Genomic DNA, 17,481 nt, shown 5'->3' with positions numbered 1-17,481 from the left:
ATTTTGAAGCTGGTAAAACAATCTATACCGCTTTCTTCAAAATTGTCGTATAAAGAAAATTCTTATTTGAAAAAGTTCCTGTGTATTTAATATTCGTTTTAGACAGGAATTAATAATTTGGTTTTTCAATACAGATTACAACTTAAGTTATTAAGAGCAAGTAACTATTAAAATAATAATTAAAATATATAGAAAAAAATATTAATTTATTTCTGTTTCGCCAGCCCATGGCCTACTTGACTGCGGTTGTTGTTGTTGCTGCTGTTGCGGTTGTTCAAATTGCTGCGGCTGTTGGTATTGTTGTGGTTGCTGGTATTGCTGTGGCGTTGGCGCCGAGTCGTTGTACTGGCCGTAGGGGTATGAGTTGTTGTCGTTTGCTACGTCTTCCACTTTAACAGGTTCAGTTGGTTCTGGACTATCTTCCGATACATCCTTTTTGTATGGTATTGACTCATCGTCGGAATTTATTTTGATATCATCTGGATCAATGGAACGCGTCCTGGAAAAATTAATGACCAAAACGGTATTAAAAGTCGATAGACTCAAAGTGGAGTTTTATTTGTACTTTTGACATGCTTACAAAGTTCAATTTTATATATTTAGAATTCACCGAAGGATATTCTTGTTTCCAACTATGTCATTTATATTTCTATAAAAATTGAGGGTTATCAAAATCCTGTTAAATATAAAAATCGAGCTCTATTAAAGGAAGAATACATCTCTGGAAAGCTTAGTAAAAGTAAGGTATATACGTTTAGCGAAGAAAGGAAATCTGTTGATTATAAAGCAATTCGGGATATTTAATTATTTTCGGTCGTATAGTAATGAAGTAAGGTAGTCTAAGGCCGGCCTATCACTCACACATATAAATCACTTCTTATTTTTACAATCGAGTTTTTAACCCATAAGCTAGTAATATTTATCGAATATTTAATCCTACGTTTACACTGAAGTAATGTTATGTACAAACTTATTTTTTATTATTAAAATAAATATTGTTACTGATATTTAAATTAAAAGATAGGTGTAAAGTTCAAGGTCTATTGCAGCACCTATACAATGCAGGTGTTTCTGCGGATCTGGATCGTCAAATATCAAAAAGTGATAAGTGATATGGAATTTGAAAATTATAACATTTAAAGGTTACACACAAGTTAAAATAATCAAAGTTGTTTTTCCAAATTTTACGCGTGAGATACTGTGAAATTTCTTGCGGAATAGCTCAACTGTAAACAAGAAGAAAGATAATTTTTATTTCATCTTACTTTATTGGTAAAAAGTCGCTCTCCTCGTTTTCTTCTTCTTTTCTCTTCTTCAAGATACGCCAGCCGATACAAATGAGTACCACCATGATAGGTAGCATAACTGCGCTGATGATACCCCATGTTGCTCCTAATGTTCTGGCGGAATACTCTTGCATGCCTATTGACGAAAATTATGTGAATTTAAATTCAACCATACATTTTTTCGGCTATTACCTACTCGATACTTAAACAAATAAGATAAAACTAAACGATACGCTGTATTGAAACAAATTATTAATGAATTAATTGTCCATACATTAGAAATTGTGTGTTAATTTTTTTAAACGTTCACGTTTTGTCTGTCTGAGATACATAACGTTATAAGCGACAAATTGGTTTGTAGAATAATGTATAGAAATTAAATATGTATTTGAATCAAATGTATTTTCTTGTATGTATGTATTAAATTATTTGTTATGACACGCAATCAAAGATAAAATCAAATATTAGAAGAAAGAGGAATGAAAATGCATTTGTCTGATACTAGGTGGCTTTTGGAATAGCGATTTATTTACATATTTTATTCAAATCATTTCATTTTTATTATTTTCTTAGAGAATGGCAATATTCTACAGAAAAACAATAACTCTACCACCGATTACATGCAGAATATTAATTATTTCTTATTATTATTTTCATGATTAATTTTATAACGATTTGTTCAGTTATTTATAGCAATGTTGCACATAAAAGTTATCATCAATCTAACGCTTTATCTAGAAACAAATAAAAATGTTACCAACCTTTTTAGATCGTGTGACCCATTTTTTTATGTACATGATGATAAGAAAGCAAGTAATACAGCAGATTAGGGTAAATTAGAACAACACATCACATGACCGAGAAAATTTCTATTCCACTTTACTGTGGTAGCCTTATTCCTTGCTTTCCTATTTAGAAAAAAAAACCTTATTTAGTACCATAGTGGAAGTTATTCTAACGTTAGATTCATAAGAACAGAAATTTCCTCTCTCAGTGATATTCTTTCGATTTCGTATTTTATATTTAATCATATTTTTACATTACACTTTTTCTATGAAACAGAAAAATTTAAACATAGCCAAGAAAATGTTAATTACATCATTGGAAATAAGCACAGCTACTTGAAATCCTGTACTTCAGGATACGACATAACCATCATACGGGTATAAAAAACTCTCTTGTGTTTTTTGTAAATAGAATAAAACTTAAGTAATAAAAATAACCTAAAAATATAGCCCTGTACTCCAAAATTTGTCATCGATTGGGCAGTGATTAAATTAATTATATTAATTATGATTTCAGTGGGATATTGAAAAATTTACTAAATTAGTAATATATTAATTAAGATTAAACCATAGTAGATCGACTGCTGAAAGTAGGCATTTCAGAAGTAGGTGGATCGATAAGTGTTTCAACAGATTTTCCTCTTTGGGGGGGCATGGTAAATGTTTTAATTTCAGTTGGGGGAGCGCTTTTAGGTGGCTCTGGTAAGCCTGGATTATTATAAGTATTTCTTGGACTGATATCAGACGTTGGACTTATTGGTGGAGAATATATTTCAGAATACGTAGGTGAATATTGGGACGGAATGGGACTGTATTGTCCTCCATATTTTGTCGCGTATGGGTCTTCGGAGCCGTCTTTGGTGGAATAACCAGAATCACTGGGACCAGGGAGAGCGAGAGCATGACGACCTGTTTGGCGTGGCTTGCTAAGATATTTTATATCATTCGCAGGTCGAGTTAGAGTTGAATCTCGATTGGATTCAGATTCTGATGGAGTTGTTAAAGACAACAAGTCTTCCTCCGATAAATCCCAAAGTTTTTCAGGGAATTCTACATCAGGAGCATTAGGTAAAGGTTCATTTGTTCTATAAGTTTTATCATACGCACGGCGTTTCTTTGGTTTATCAGATTTACCAGAATCGCTTCTATTTGAATCTGTATAGCCTAATCCAGAGCTATCACCATCTTGTGGTTCAGAAGGGGGTGGGGGTGCAGATCTCATGAGAGAAGTAAGGGGTTTAATTGGTGTTTCTTCTGTAGGAGTATCAGGTAATTTAGGCTTTACATCAGAATCTTGGCTACGTAAAGTAGAGGATTTCATAGTATCTGTGATGTTTCCCATTGAAGCAGATCTAAGATTAAGCCGAGAGGCTGATTTTGATCGCGGTATATCTTCAAAGCGGAATCCTTCTTTGCCTTCGGACTTCGGCTTATACCAACACCAGAACCAAAGCAGGCAAATTAGGAGAGCTAAAGGTACAATAACTGCCACTATGACACCCCCAGTCAAGAACAAGGCGCGCTGTGAATACTCCTGAGTACCTGTTCATAAACATTTATGACTTAAGTTCTTAAAAAATAAAAAAAATAGCCTAGTAAATATTACCTTTAAAGACGTATCATTTTGAATGTTACCCACATCAGATATTAATTTTAAGTGCTTAGTGATAAGTTGATGATGTAACTTTTTCAATAAATAAATAAAAAAATATATCTATAATCTTAATTTACATCTATTAAACACGTGGATGTAAACCGAAAGTCACTGTATAATCTACAATCCACAACGAAGTTTTTTTAAATAATTTATTTAGTAATCAACTAATAACAATGAATTATCGTCTCCTTCAACAGTCCAGATACTATTGTCCAACACCATTCTGTTTAGAAGTGAATACTTACGTAAGCACTCAGTGTAACCGTAGTCAGGTAGGTTCCATCTGCCGTTATCCTCACAAATACGTCGCTTATCACCAACCAGATTGAAACCTTGGTTACATTCGAAGTTGACCTATAAACAAACAGTTACTTATTCCATACATGTTGACATTATACTTTTAATAAAATATCAGCGTAAGATTAATTAAGAATATAATATTTTACAACTTTTTAAAATTACTTACTCTGGTTCCTGGGGTAAAGAAGAAGTTACTTTTGCGGCCAAAACGAGGCGTCTCCAAGATACCACAACTGATCACACGACGAGCATTTTGTTCTCTTATATTCGTCTAAAAATCAAACCACAATTTGAATAAAAATTGACTTGTTTCGTAAAAAATGTATAAGGAACTGCAACATTCAAAGACTAACGATTAAGACTGAAGATTTCTATGGGCATTCCCTTAACATAAAGACCTTGATAAGTCTACTATAATTAGAGAACAATGGACGTCTAAAGATGTAAAAGCGGAGACACGCGACTATTTAAAATAAGATATCTAATTTACTTAAAATATTGTTGAGAATCATAAAAATTCAAGCACATCATTACAAAAAATACAGACGTATTTAATGAATACCGATTTTTTATAATAATCAAAAAGAATAACCATCTTCAATAAAATATTTAGGGGTAAAATATAAACTAGAGTTGATGTAAGCGATCGAATTGATAACTGATACATTTTTTGAACAAAAGATACGTAGATATGTATATATCATATATCAAGAAAATGGACGACGAAAATATAAGTACAGGTGTATGTACATACATATATCAAATGGTTTCTTTGTATAGTTATAGATTTTCTCTATTATAACCATTTTCCCACGTTTCGCGTTTAACTTTACAATCAGCATACATTTACACACAATAATAAGAGTACTTGATTATGCTATTACGTCTTGAACAGTTTCATGAGTGCGTCACGTTGACTCATCACATCCTATCGTATCTACTTATGTCTTACAGTTAGTGGACGTTTAATGCAGTTCCGAATTTTTATAAATTATATAAAGATTATATTCGACGTTTGTGTCGTTGATATTAGTCAACGACCTATTAATAAAAATAAAATACGATGATTTTACCACAATTAGTTGTAATTACAAATGAAATTGCATAATATTTTGTGTATTATTGGTAACTAAATATTTTATAAATATTATTAGCAAGATGTACTTACAATTGAAGAAAGATAATTCTTTGTGAATTCCGCCATATCTCTGTTAAGTGTCATACCGAAATCATATCGACATTGGTACGAATCTTGGCATATTTCCATAGCTCTCGCAACATCCTGCGATCTATTGGCAGGCAGGAAGTCTGCCGGTTCTCGTATAAAGTTCGGCACGAATTGATTATCGTTGTAGTAAGCTGCAGTTCGACCATACTCTCTTACGAATAAGGCTACGCCTATATCTTTCTGTTCTCGATCGCTAAGTTGCCCTGAAAATGTTTCTTAATTAGTAAATTTAAGAAATTCCATTATTTATTTGACTATGTTTAGAGAATCAAATTGATTCTTATCTTGATCTCAATTGGACGCTATTAAATACTTTCATCAACATTCTTCTTTTATTCTGATTGATTTGATCTGATTGATTGATTGATGATTTTATGATTCTATTAGTCTTAGAATGGGAAATAGTCAGAGTGAAAGATTTAATGTGTTACTAAAGTAGTACTACGTTATAATGCTGTAAATAAGTATTGTTAAAACTACTAACAGTGTTGTCCAAATTCTCTGTGTGCTGTCTGGAAGTTGTTCACGTCTACTGCTGAGATTGTACCATCTGGCCGTGTAAAATCGTCATTCATATCCAATGACCAGTTGCCGAAAAGACCACGAGTTTGATTCTTTAAAAAGAAAATAATTATTAACATATAAATATCATGGTGATATGAACAAGTTTTATCAATGCAAAGATTCCCATGTACTCTTTAAATTATATTATCAGATGAAAATTAAATTAGATGTAATAAATGAGTACGAAAGGCTAAAATTATTTCGGGCTAATATTGCAACTAACTTTTTTTTTCTCATTTCATTTATTCTACATGAAAGTATAATAAAATTGTCTGTACGCAAACCTTCTAAATTACATAATAGACATTAATTCTTTAGATGCTAGCTGGCAGGTGATTCAAAAATTGGATCCTAGTTTTATGAAGGAATATACCTAAGATTGAAAAAAAAGGGTATTTTTTAAAAGCCAAGTAGTGGATAACTACATGTCCGTTTATTACTAGCGGGTTCGTTGATCTTCAATTCATAAAGATAAGTTTTACAGGAGGAGTATACACTGAAAATTTGTTAGCATTGATCTAAACCATAATAATATGTGACATTGACTATAATAATTATAAAATAGCGTATCAAAGCAAGTCAATTGGCAATATTTCACGAGCTACAAAGTTAGTTCTTGTAGAATAGCATGCAGGTTACTTACCATGTATGTCCAAGGTAGGAATACTCGGGCACTCATAAATCCCTTATTTTCAATCACTTCGATTCCAGCACCCGACGTGAACATTATAACGATTTCGGACTGATTAAGGATATACATCGGCTGATAAACTGTCACACCTGGTCGAAAGACAAGTAATTAGCTTTGTTTTCATAGATTTCATAGATCATATGTGATGAAAACTGCAACTTAAATTATTATGCATGAAAGGTCTGGAAGCGTTAGCAAAAGGGGCTTACATTAACTGCCAACGGGTTTTTAATAAATTAAAATTAAATGAATTAAAAGTATTTTGCGTATTTACCGGGGAAGTACTGTACTCGAAGAGCAGTTCGATCGAAGTAAATTCTTTTATTATCTGCGAATACATCCAGTCGATATCTCCACTGAGCATGCTGTGGTCGTAGCCTAACCTATGGCAAAAATACCAAAATATTTACAATTTGACTTCAATAAACATTTCAATAATATTTATTAAATTAGTTAATATATAAAGTAATTGATCGACCATCAAGTTTAATACAATCAAAATATACCTACTTTATTTAAGTAGGCTTTTAGCAGCACTTTTGAATCGTCATATAACAAACTATATTAACACTAATACACTAAAAAAAAAATTCTGAAAAAAAAAACTGATATGTGTTCCTTACTTCGATCGGAACTGAGTTGTTTGAAGCGGCCACAATAGAAGTAAGAATCGTCGCGTTAACTTGTCCATGAATGTTTCTGGGGACTTGTTCAAAACGTCCTTGAACGTCGAGTTTGATTTGAGGTTGATCCACTCTAACCAAAACGTATTCTCCTATGAATTAAAAATATGAATCAGAAGAATTATAATTGTTGACTTTAGTCAAAAAAAAAAGAAATAAGAAAAATACCACGAATACAATATGTTTTTCTTATCTATCGTCAACCTGTGTTCGACAGTGTCTTAAATAAAAAAAGTCTTATTATATTTGCAAAGAGAATAGAACCAAATATTTTACCTCTCCCATTGAATGTGTATTGGAGGCCATCGAAAGTAACGAAGTGGGGATCGCCAAATATACCAGCAACTCCTGGAGATTGATAAGCAACGCAGTCTTGGGATGGACGCCGCTCGAACCTTTAGAATGTAAATTCAAATATATAAGGTATTTAAATATTCAATCAAGAAAACCTTATTCTAGTGACAATATATTTTACCTGAATGTTTCACACCCAACAGCCTGTTCTTCTTGCCACATGCAACATTGATAGAATGGGATCATATCGTGGAACCAATGAGATAAAGATGGTACCTATAAATTGTAATGAACGGAATTATAATATAAGTAGGAAATCTGACAACATAAATAATTGTAAAAAATGTATTAAATTTACCTTGTTAGCTTCATTGTAAGGAGTAAATCCAAAGTCGTGAGAACGGTGAGGTTTTGAACCCCACATCTGATCATAAGATAACATGAGGAACCCATTCTTATCATAGCAACATTGTTGACCTGATCCCTCCGAGCTATAAAAATACGCTTTGATTTATTCTCTTGGCATGTAAAAATAATATACTAAGAAATAAAAAAAATATTTCTTCTTACCTCGGAGCACCGCTTCTGACGCAATGTATACCTCCCCAGTGATACCTACATGTAGGGTTTATATCTTTATCGCAGTTCAGGTCAGGCATGAAACGTCCTTTGTCCAGCAATGCATGTTCTAATGTACAAGGACAGACCCAGACTTGAGCTGCAAAGTTCTTCAAGAAACGGTCCGTACGAAGCCAGTTGTTGCACATGGTCTGAGACCAACGCTGTCCGTGAATCCTTTCCCACTGTGGAGCGAAGTACCAGCCGAGGGGAATCGGTCGACTCCATAGAACTCTGGTTTAAATAATATTGCTGTTAGTTTATCAATCTCTCTCTCTCTCTCTCTCTTAATTCGATTTATACCGAAACTTTATATTATGTGATAACATTCGTTATGTTTACACTTATATATTGTTATATATGTATATTCATATATGTAACCCTTCCATCGAGTATAAGTTACATAAGTACAACTTGTGCTCGATGGAATGGTTTTGAGCAAGCCCACCCGGGTAGGAAGCAACCCTCCCATTAAATATTCCGCCATTGTCTATCGGAGGGTGACCACTTTCCAACGCCTATTTTATCTTTCCTATTTTATATTAAAATGACTTTATAAAAATACTCACGGAGATATATGAACGTTTTTAAATACTTCAGGAGTTGTTAAGTTAATTTGGAGGAACCCAAACTGCATGTCATTGTGCATAATATTGTCCCTGTTGCGGAAGTTTTGTGGATTGATCACGTATTCTCCTGTATTAGCCACACCCATTTCAATCATATCAATGAATTCCAGTTGTGGTCTGATTGTGACCTCTTTGTATCCCCATAAACTGATCTGTAGCTGGACGTTGAGGTTGGTGGTCAAATTGAACCGGTCCCATGTTATTCTTACTTCAGGTGGATATCTTTCATGGATCGCATTGTCTGGGAAGAATATTTTTTCTGTTGCAGTTGCGGGGGTTTCTGTAAAATAAATAGGGTATAAATATTTAGCAATGTAACATTATGAAATAGGTACTTTGTAAATATTAAATTAATTTTAATTTAAGTTCTTAGGTATCTTACCTACGAAGAATTTTCCTTTCCACTTATAAGGCTCATTGTTAATAGCGATTTCAAATCTGGCATAACCGTTGTGCCAGAAACGTGGCTGAACACAAATAGCTCTATTAGAGTCAACAACTGCTCCTACGACGGATTCTGTGTCAAATCTACATGTTATACGATCATTCGGTTGAAAACATGGACCGGTGATGTTGACGATTGTACCACCGAGCATATTACCACTTTCAGGTGCAAACATAAGTGGAAGATTTGCTCCATCTAAAAATAAATTATACTTAGGTTTAATTTAAGGTTCAATTTTGTCTCTGTAAAATGGCAACTAACTGCTAACTGTATTAGTCAGTGCTTACCAATATCTTTATTGCAAGTGCCCATGAGTATTTTCTCGTCTATTCGGAATATATGTCGTCCTGGAAAGCCGTTAGCCCAACCTCTTCCAGTCAAGTCTCTAAGTACTGATGCTTGAGAATAAGGTTTGTATTCATAGCTTTGTGTACCGTTTCCAGCGTTGAAACCAATCTAAATTAATTTAAAATAATACCAGATAAATTGACTGAATAAGTGTTAAATATGTACAGTATCCAATATTTAAAAATAATCAACACACTCTTCACTTCACAGGGAATTGTAAACAGAATTGTCTTGTAATTGAATATTGAATATTTTAACATTTATACAGGTACTTACATAAGCTGGTACACCACCTTCTCCAGTAGTTGTATCACCACCAGCCTCTGTATGAGAGCTCCAGTTTATTTCGAGATAGTTAAAAATCGCGTATGTGAATACTTCATCCGTTGCAAGTACCATTTGGAAAGTATTTGTCTGTAAAATATTGTTTTAGTGAATACAACATCAATTACTTACTTACAAATAAATAATTAATTAATATTATTACGTTTATGAATAGTTCAACATTTGCTTAAAATAAAATGTTCTCGCACTTACCATAAAAAGAGAATTGTCGATACCACCAGCAAAGGACATATTTTTCCACGTTATAGTGACAACGTGTTTCGGGAAAAAGGTTTCGGAACCAATAACACCTTCGCGAATGTCCCAAGTGATACGTTCACGCATCTCAACACCGAGCTGGTCCGTTCGAGTCTGAAACGTAAAAACGCATAAGGATTTCTGTAAACTTCATTGGGGTAGTATTTTTTTACAGTTGGTATGAAAAAGGTTAGGTTTCCAAAAGAAGAGTATAGTAGTAAGATATTCTAGTTAAAAAAAAATACGATAGTTTTTCCTTAAAATAGTTTTTTTTTTTAAATATATTTTTAGGCTGAATAATGGCCACCATCAACAATAGACATTATCTTTAAAAAATATTTATCATTCCTCAAATTACCAAAGTCATCGTCATCGACTTTGAGAATTAAGATTTTATGTGCTTTGTTGCCTTTTAGTGTAACCCTACTGGCTCATTTACCCTTCACATCACATGTGTTTCACACGAAACACAGCAATACTAAATATTGCTATCTGGTGGCAGAATATATTATGAGTGTCTGGTTCGTACCATACGGGCTTACACAAAACTCAACCACTAATTTTCGATGATTATGCCCATCAACATCGTTTGGAAGAATTTATAAAAGGTAATATATTTTATAAAATAATTATAAATTGAGGACTATATAAATACTAACTTGAAGATCTCTATCCATTCTGAAATAGACACCAGGTCTTCTTTGATCAGGATCTTCAGGCCTTTGACTTCCGATACGGCACTTGCTGAAGAAGATACCGATGAAGGAGGGGTCGTTGACATTGGGCCAGTCTCGCACGGGGAACGAGAGGGGATAGGTGTAGTGGTCTGGCGGATCACTGAAGTAAATGTACCCATTCATAGACAGCTGAAAAAATAACCAATGTTTGTAATAAAAGTTTCCCATAACTCAAACATTATATACATAATAACAAAAGTCATACACCTAAAACGCTATGTTCCTTCCAATGTCAGATATGTTACTGTTTAAATAATAAAATTTAAATAAAAAAATTGTCTCATTATTCATAAGCAAACAATTAATAATATTTAATAAGCAGTAAATAATATCTAGAGATTTCAATACAGATAAAATAGCAAAATATAATTTATAATACTCACTCGTGTATAATTGAAACGAAATCCGAAGAACGGAAGTTGAAAATTGAAGTTCTTGTGTATTTGAGGAGTAGAAGTGTGGATATCTCTTTGGTAATCTCCGATATTTTCACTACCTCCTTGATCGTAGAACCAGTACATAAAGTTTCCTCGAATCTGTGCAAGTCGTTGTGGAGTGATGACGTAAGACTGCCCATTGTTTTGGTAATTCGTTGAAGGCAGCACTCTGCCATCGATGTGAGCTGAACGAGGAAAGCGATAGTTTATAATTAAATCGTTATAAATTCTTGCTTTTAATTCCAAAATTAAATCTTAAGCTTTTAGTTTTATTTATGATTTATATATATTGATTAAAATAATTTATTATTAGAAGTGGGAAATAAATGTTACTTAAATAAAATATTTTAATTGTTTAAATAAATAAACTTATCAGATTAACACAACATTATTAGTTCGCTGGTTCTTGTATTACTAATTTGTGGTCTCTATCTCTAGTCAGATCCAAAATGACGGTCTTTTTGCAAATGTCATCCCGCAAACAGTCTATTCAGTATATTCACTCTTTTCTGGTTATTCGTTTTTCAAAAGGTTATTTACATTCATACACATAACATTCAGTAATTAAATCACATGACTGTCTCCGCATTACATGCCAAAACGCCTTAAGTTTATAAACTAGACAAAAATTTCAAAACAAATTGTTTAAATCCATTAACAATAACAATACAAATTATCTTCCTTAATAAAAAAAAATATTTACTATATAATATATTATATGATATACCGTTTTATATCGTTATATACCCTAAGCCGAATCGTCATATAACCTTATAATATATGACTTGGGGATAAGGCTTTGCGCAAGCCTGTCTTGGTATGTAACATACACTTATCAATTTTTTTACCGCCCAACAGAAATTTGTGTTTCGGTTTGAGGGGTGGGTAAGCCGTTAGCATTCTCAAGCTCGGTGGTGAAGGGAAATATCGTGAGAGAACCTGCATGTGTCGGAAATGCCGCATAGCGTGGCGAAATCAGCTTCAAACCCTCAAAGGCAGAGGAAACCTTGGCCAAACTTTGAACATTTCTACATAAACCTATTGACATATAATTACTTAGTAATTTTAACCTGAATATATAGAATCATATTGTATATGTAAATAAGGGATTGGCCATTAGAACACTTGGAAGTGCTGCTGACTCGTTTACATGCCTATATGTGTTTATGATGAATGTCGTACACAACGTTGTAGGGTACGATGAAATAATACTGTAAGTATCTTGAAGAGAATACTTGGTGGTACAGCTTTACTTAGTGTTGGCGTCTGGGTATGTATTCAGTAATCACACATTCTACCTTCAAATAGCAATACCTATTCTTGTTGTGTTCCGGTTAAAAGGTGAGTGAGCCAGTGTGAATACAGGCATAAAGGATTTCATATGGGATGGTTAATCTTTCTTACAATGCATTGGCACTGAAAGAAAGATTCACCACTATTACTTAGCCACTGGTGGCAGACTGCCTTTTTGTTTTTTAAGTAAAAAAAAAAAGGTCCTAGCTTGTAGAGGATATCACTACATTTATGTACTGACATTGTTAATAATATGTTTTGTAACGATATATTTGAATCAAGCTACATAGAAATTTAAAACATCGCATCACTATTAAAAAAACAATTTAGTAATTAATTTATAATATTTAATCTTACAAATAAAAAAATCTCGTGCAACAATTTACTTTACAATTCTTTATAAATATATCTGCAAATTATTGTTCGCTTTTATTCGTTCAGAGGCCCAAACATGCTTAACAATATCGATGCGTTCCGATAAATTTGATAACATATCAACACTATCGTTCAACAGTTATTCCTAGTATAGATGATATCAGCTTTATAACTTCTTTGTTTTATAATATAATGAAATACAAACAGGCTATAGTATTAATTACATGATTCATCAGGAATCTTTTAAAGTCAACATCGAGTGTATTTGAGCTATGTTATACCTGATAAACATACACATGGATGAAAATATATCGTTGCCACAATAAAGTTATCGTCTTATTTAACTTAATTACATTATATACTAATTATTATTACAGTGTCCTTCGGTATATACCTGAATTTAACTAGTCAAATCAAAGACAATGAGATTTAGACATAGGCAATTTTATTAGTTTTTACTAATTGATATAATTTTAACAGAAGTTAAATGCTGATAAAAAAGATTAAAATGAATCAACTAAGGATTAAAGAGATACTGGTGAACCAGAGACAATCTAATTATATATTGTACACATAATAAATATTTATTATTTAATATATTGTCATATTAAGTGTTTTATTTTACATTTCAATTTGTAATGAAAATTATTTTGAAAAGTAATTTTGTTCATCAACACAACGACGATTTTCCTATGAAGAAAATCGGTAAAGATATTATGTACATACAAAACCTTCCAAATTAAAGATATCTTAGGAAAGAATATTCTGCTACTTTCTCGGCAGGAGAACATAAGTTAATTGTAAAGAGAACATTTAGCTTTTACTTTTAATTGCGTTATTTACTCAAATACGGTAGCTCTATAATCATTGGTAATTAATCCAAAGTGAAATTGGTATTAACATGATAATTTTTCGTATATGGCATGGTACATTTAATAAATTCTTAAATGCAATATTACAAAAATATATATATTTATTAGGTAAAATATATTTAAAATCAAAATAAAAATATACTTTATTCAAGTAGGCTTTTACAAGCACTTTTGAATCGTCATTTAACAAACTATTTAAAGTAAAGCTACCACCGGTTCGGAATGTAGATTCTACTGCGAAGAACCGGCAAGAAACTCAGTAGTTACTCTTTTTCAATATCTAAAAATACAGTCAAAATCATAAGCAATAAAAAGTTGTTATTCGTGACCTCCTAAATTATTTATCATACATTAATATTGTGAACATATCTAGTAATACTTTGCAGGTTTGTATTTGTCCAGCGTTGTAACGTTAATAAATACTAGTGGATCTCCCGCGAAACTTCGCGTTTATTTAAAATATTTTTTTTAGGAATTTCGAAACCTATGACAGGTTTTGTTTCGATTTCATCTCATTGTAAACTATAAGTCTCTCATCTACATTTGGCGCCAAAATGATGAAAACTCTTTTAAATGATTTTTTTAATATTAAATAGTATGCAATAGTTCAGTTCTTATAAAGCCGTAGTACCGCCCTCTAACCGACCAGTAACTTTTTCCGCTCTCTAAAATTATTTTTTTGTTAATTTGTAACTATTTAGTAAATTGCAATCAAGCATAGTCTTTAATTTTCTTCACATCTACGGCTGGAGCTCTTCAAAATTAGACCATAACCGATTTTTATGTGCAGCTATCGCCCCATAATCACTGGGACAAAAATCGGCTCACGCTATTAATATATAAGATGATACGTAATTTGGCCTCAACCGAAGATAGAAGCTCCACTGAGTTTTCATAGACTAGGTTAAGGTGATTTTTTTACCACTGGGCCATCTCGACTATCATTATTTATTCATATTATCTAATACAAATTCATTTTTATTCAGAAGTTAGTACAGCATTATGAAGTTATTTAAAAAATATATATACTGTTTTGTAACATTAATTATTATTTAATAAAATCGATTTCAATTGTTATGTAGGCTTTAGCACGTCCTCATTATCACGGGCCCAGTAAATCTATGATAAAGACCGCACCTTATGAATTATAAGCATATCAAATAAAACACACCAGCTTTACATGAACGCACCTTAATACAAACGACAATTCAAACTTGTTGGTTTATACAGCAAGCTATGAAGCCAATTAGGTAAAGATAAGGGCTTCATACTTTATCAGGTCAGATAAACAAAACTCGCCTCGTTTTGAAATTTAACTTTACTATAAGAATGATTTCATAGCGTTGATATCATGAATTGTAGGTCACATAATATTTTAACAGAATTCTTAAGATTAAGGTTTTGGTCAGTTAACACTTTAGAGGACAATATATTTTCATTTCAGTTTAAATTAAAATAGATAAGCGTTGGTTGAAAAAAATGGCTTGAATGTATTGTCTATCTGTCATAACGTCTAACAGCGATAATATCAAAATCTAACAAACATATTTACATACGGTTATCAACAATGGACCGAGTTATTCATGAGAAAGGTCTCGGTGTAAAATTTCATTGATGTAAATTGCGATGATTATTGATTATGTCGGAATAAGCATACGACTCGGATCTTTCCTTGTGTACACCGCAACCACTAAAGTTATACGCAATACGATATATTTTAGGCGGTTCTTTATTCTACACGCCAGATGCCTGAACGAGCTAGTACAGTTACATTAATAAATTAAATCCTAAGAACGTGAAAAGGTTTCAGACATTCGGGAGTTAGTCAAGAATACTAATGAACATGGTCACTGTATGATGACTAATTGCAGTCATGAATCTTTATAAATATCTAGGCGAATATGATGCATCTTTCGGTGGATTTTCTTTTGAGTAGTCCGAAGTTCCTGAGTCTCAAGTGGCATCGTGTTAGTGCTGGTTGCAAATATTTGTATTCGAAGTGATTTATCAATAAATAATACAGGTAAATTGCTGATAATTTACTACTTTAAGCCTTTTATGTCAACTATCAATATAAACTTCTATTAATACTCGTATTATGATTACGTATAACTCATTTTGCAATTAATATTATTTATTTTTATTTAGTAATACAAGTTTATTTACGAGTCAATGTACTTAATTAAATTTATCCATGTTTGTAATATCGTTTGTGTGCACAATGACTTTCTATAGTGAGTCATCTGAGTCAACTTTTCTGACTCATTCTCTATTACTTAGTGGCTCATAGGTAGACTGGATATATGTATAGGGATGTTCATGTTACAGTTAAACATGTCATAATCGTTAGTTTTGATTTGACTTATGGGTTTATACCTAGATTTAAAATAGATTGTTATTAAAAGGTTTATAGCTTTGATTATTTAAATGTCTAGATGGACTGTCAAAAAACATGTCGAAAAAATTAACAGCCAAAAGTTGGGTACTAAGTATACGCACACTAGTAAAGTAGTATGACGTTTGGCGAGTGTCAAACGACACTGTTACGCACACAAAGATAATAAATTTGGCTAGTTTGTTTAAGTTATTTTGTAGTGCGGTACTCTATCTTGATAAATAAATTAATATTTATTGTATAACAATTTTAAATTGAATTGTCTCTGCAGTGTATATTGATGATTAAGAATTACCCATTACTTGGTTACAATAATAAGGATTACGTGATCAATGAATTAAGCAATTTTTAAATCGATTAAATGATCGATTGTAAGGTTTCATTAATATCGGACTTTTAACATACCATACTCAGTATTTGTAACGGATGTAGTACCAGGCGAAGATATCATTTGTCGCTCATTTTGTACATCGCTTGATCCGAAATCGATTGCTTCTAAATTAATCGGAGTATCACCCACTAGGGTGTCATCAGATAATTGATATTTTCCACTCTTTACTTCTAACGGTTCCACGTTCGGTATCAATTCTACCGCGCCATCATTTTCTTTATTTTCTGTGACGTCACTCTCTGGAATCTCCGCTTCCAACGCATTATCATCACTAACAGTGTTTTCATTATTATTAACTATAGAATCTTGTCCTATAACACAAGCACTAAACGCTAATACAACTAAAAAAACTAATTCGACTTTAACACCCATTTTCTTACACAGGCACAATTTTAATCACATTATTTTTATTCTTTGATACAGTTATCTCATTGATAAGTTTTTGCAGCTACGACAGGTATTTTACTATTGTAGTCAGAGACTGGAGTGTTAAAACATTGTGTGCTCAATAACGAGCCGTTATCTTTATTAAATATGATAAGATAGCAAATAGGAACGTTGGGTGTGCCAAATTCTTTGTTATAATCCTCGGTCCTGTGAAGGGCCTCCCCATTTGTTAATTTGTAATTAATTGAAAACCTCTAAGAAAATTTGTATCTAGTATTTAACACCCAGTTAACTTTCTGATAAGTACCTCAGTACATACTGTAAAGTGTGGACTTCGATCGATTTGATTTTACATTGTACATCTACATATTAGAACTCACGTTCGTGAGGTATATATCATTTAGTAACAATGTGTACCTTTAAAAATTTTTGTAGTTCGTACAGAATCCTAACTTTTATTTGTTCTTCAAAAACTAGGCACGCA

The 17,481-nt window shown here is 32.4% G+C and overlaps 1 protein-coding gene across 3 annotated transcripts; it reads right to left on the bottom strand.

Moving 5' to 3' along the window:
- Positions 1–138: 138 nt before the first annotated feature.
- LOC113404541 (protein mesh) lies at positions 139–17,104 on the bottom strand. Of its 3 annotated transcripts, XM_026645465.2 has the most exons (22): positions 16,625–17,104; positions 11,231–11,469; positions 10,770–10,976; positions 10,066–10,224; positions 9,805–9,942; positions 9,468–9,636; positions 9,118–9,375; positions 8,676–9,015; positions 8,059–8,340; positions 7,847–7,979; positions 7,670–7,764; positions 7,471–7,589; positions 7,135–7,286; positions 6,786–6,894; positions 6,464–6,600; positions 5,741–5,870; positions 5,197–5,459; positions 4,195–4,299; positions 3,974–4,082; positions 2,707–3,613; positions 1,266–1,418; positions 139–499 (listed from the first exon to the last, which is right to left on the bottom strand). In XM_026645465.2, the coding sequence occupies exons 1-22, from the start codon at positions 16,980–16,982 to the stop codon at positions 202–204; spliced, it is 4,860 nt and encodes a 1,619-aa protein (XP_026501250.2). In that variant the 5' UTR covers positions 16,983–17,104; the 3' UTR covers positions 139–201. The 3 variants fall into 3 exon arrangements, with proteins under 3 accessions (XP_026501250.2, XP_026501249.2, XP_026501248.2); XM_026645464.2 differs by lacking the exon at positions 2,707–3,613 and having other exon boundaries at positions 143–499; positions 1,266–1,422; positions 16,625–17,102; XM_026645463.2 differs by lacking the exons at positions 139–499; positions 1,266–1,418 and having other exon boundaries at positions 2,465–3,613; positions 16,625–17,103.
- Between the last annotated feature and the right edge of the window lie 377 nt (positions 17,105–17,481).

This window comes from Vanessa tameamea, chromosome 22 (genome assembly GCF_037043105.1).
Source record: "Vanessa tameamea isolate UH-Manoa-2023 chromosome 22, ilVanTame1 primary haplotype, whole genome shotgun sequence".
Classification (NCBI taxonomy): Eukaryota; Metazoa; Arthropoda; class Insecta; order Lepidoptera; family Nymphalidae; genus Vanessa; species Vanessa tameamea.
This window is presented reverse-complemented; position numbering and strand designations above follow the sequence as displayed.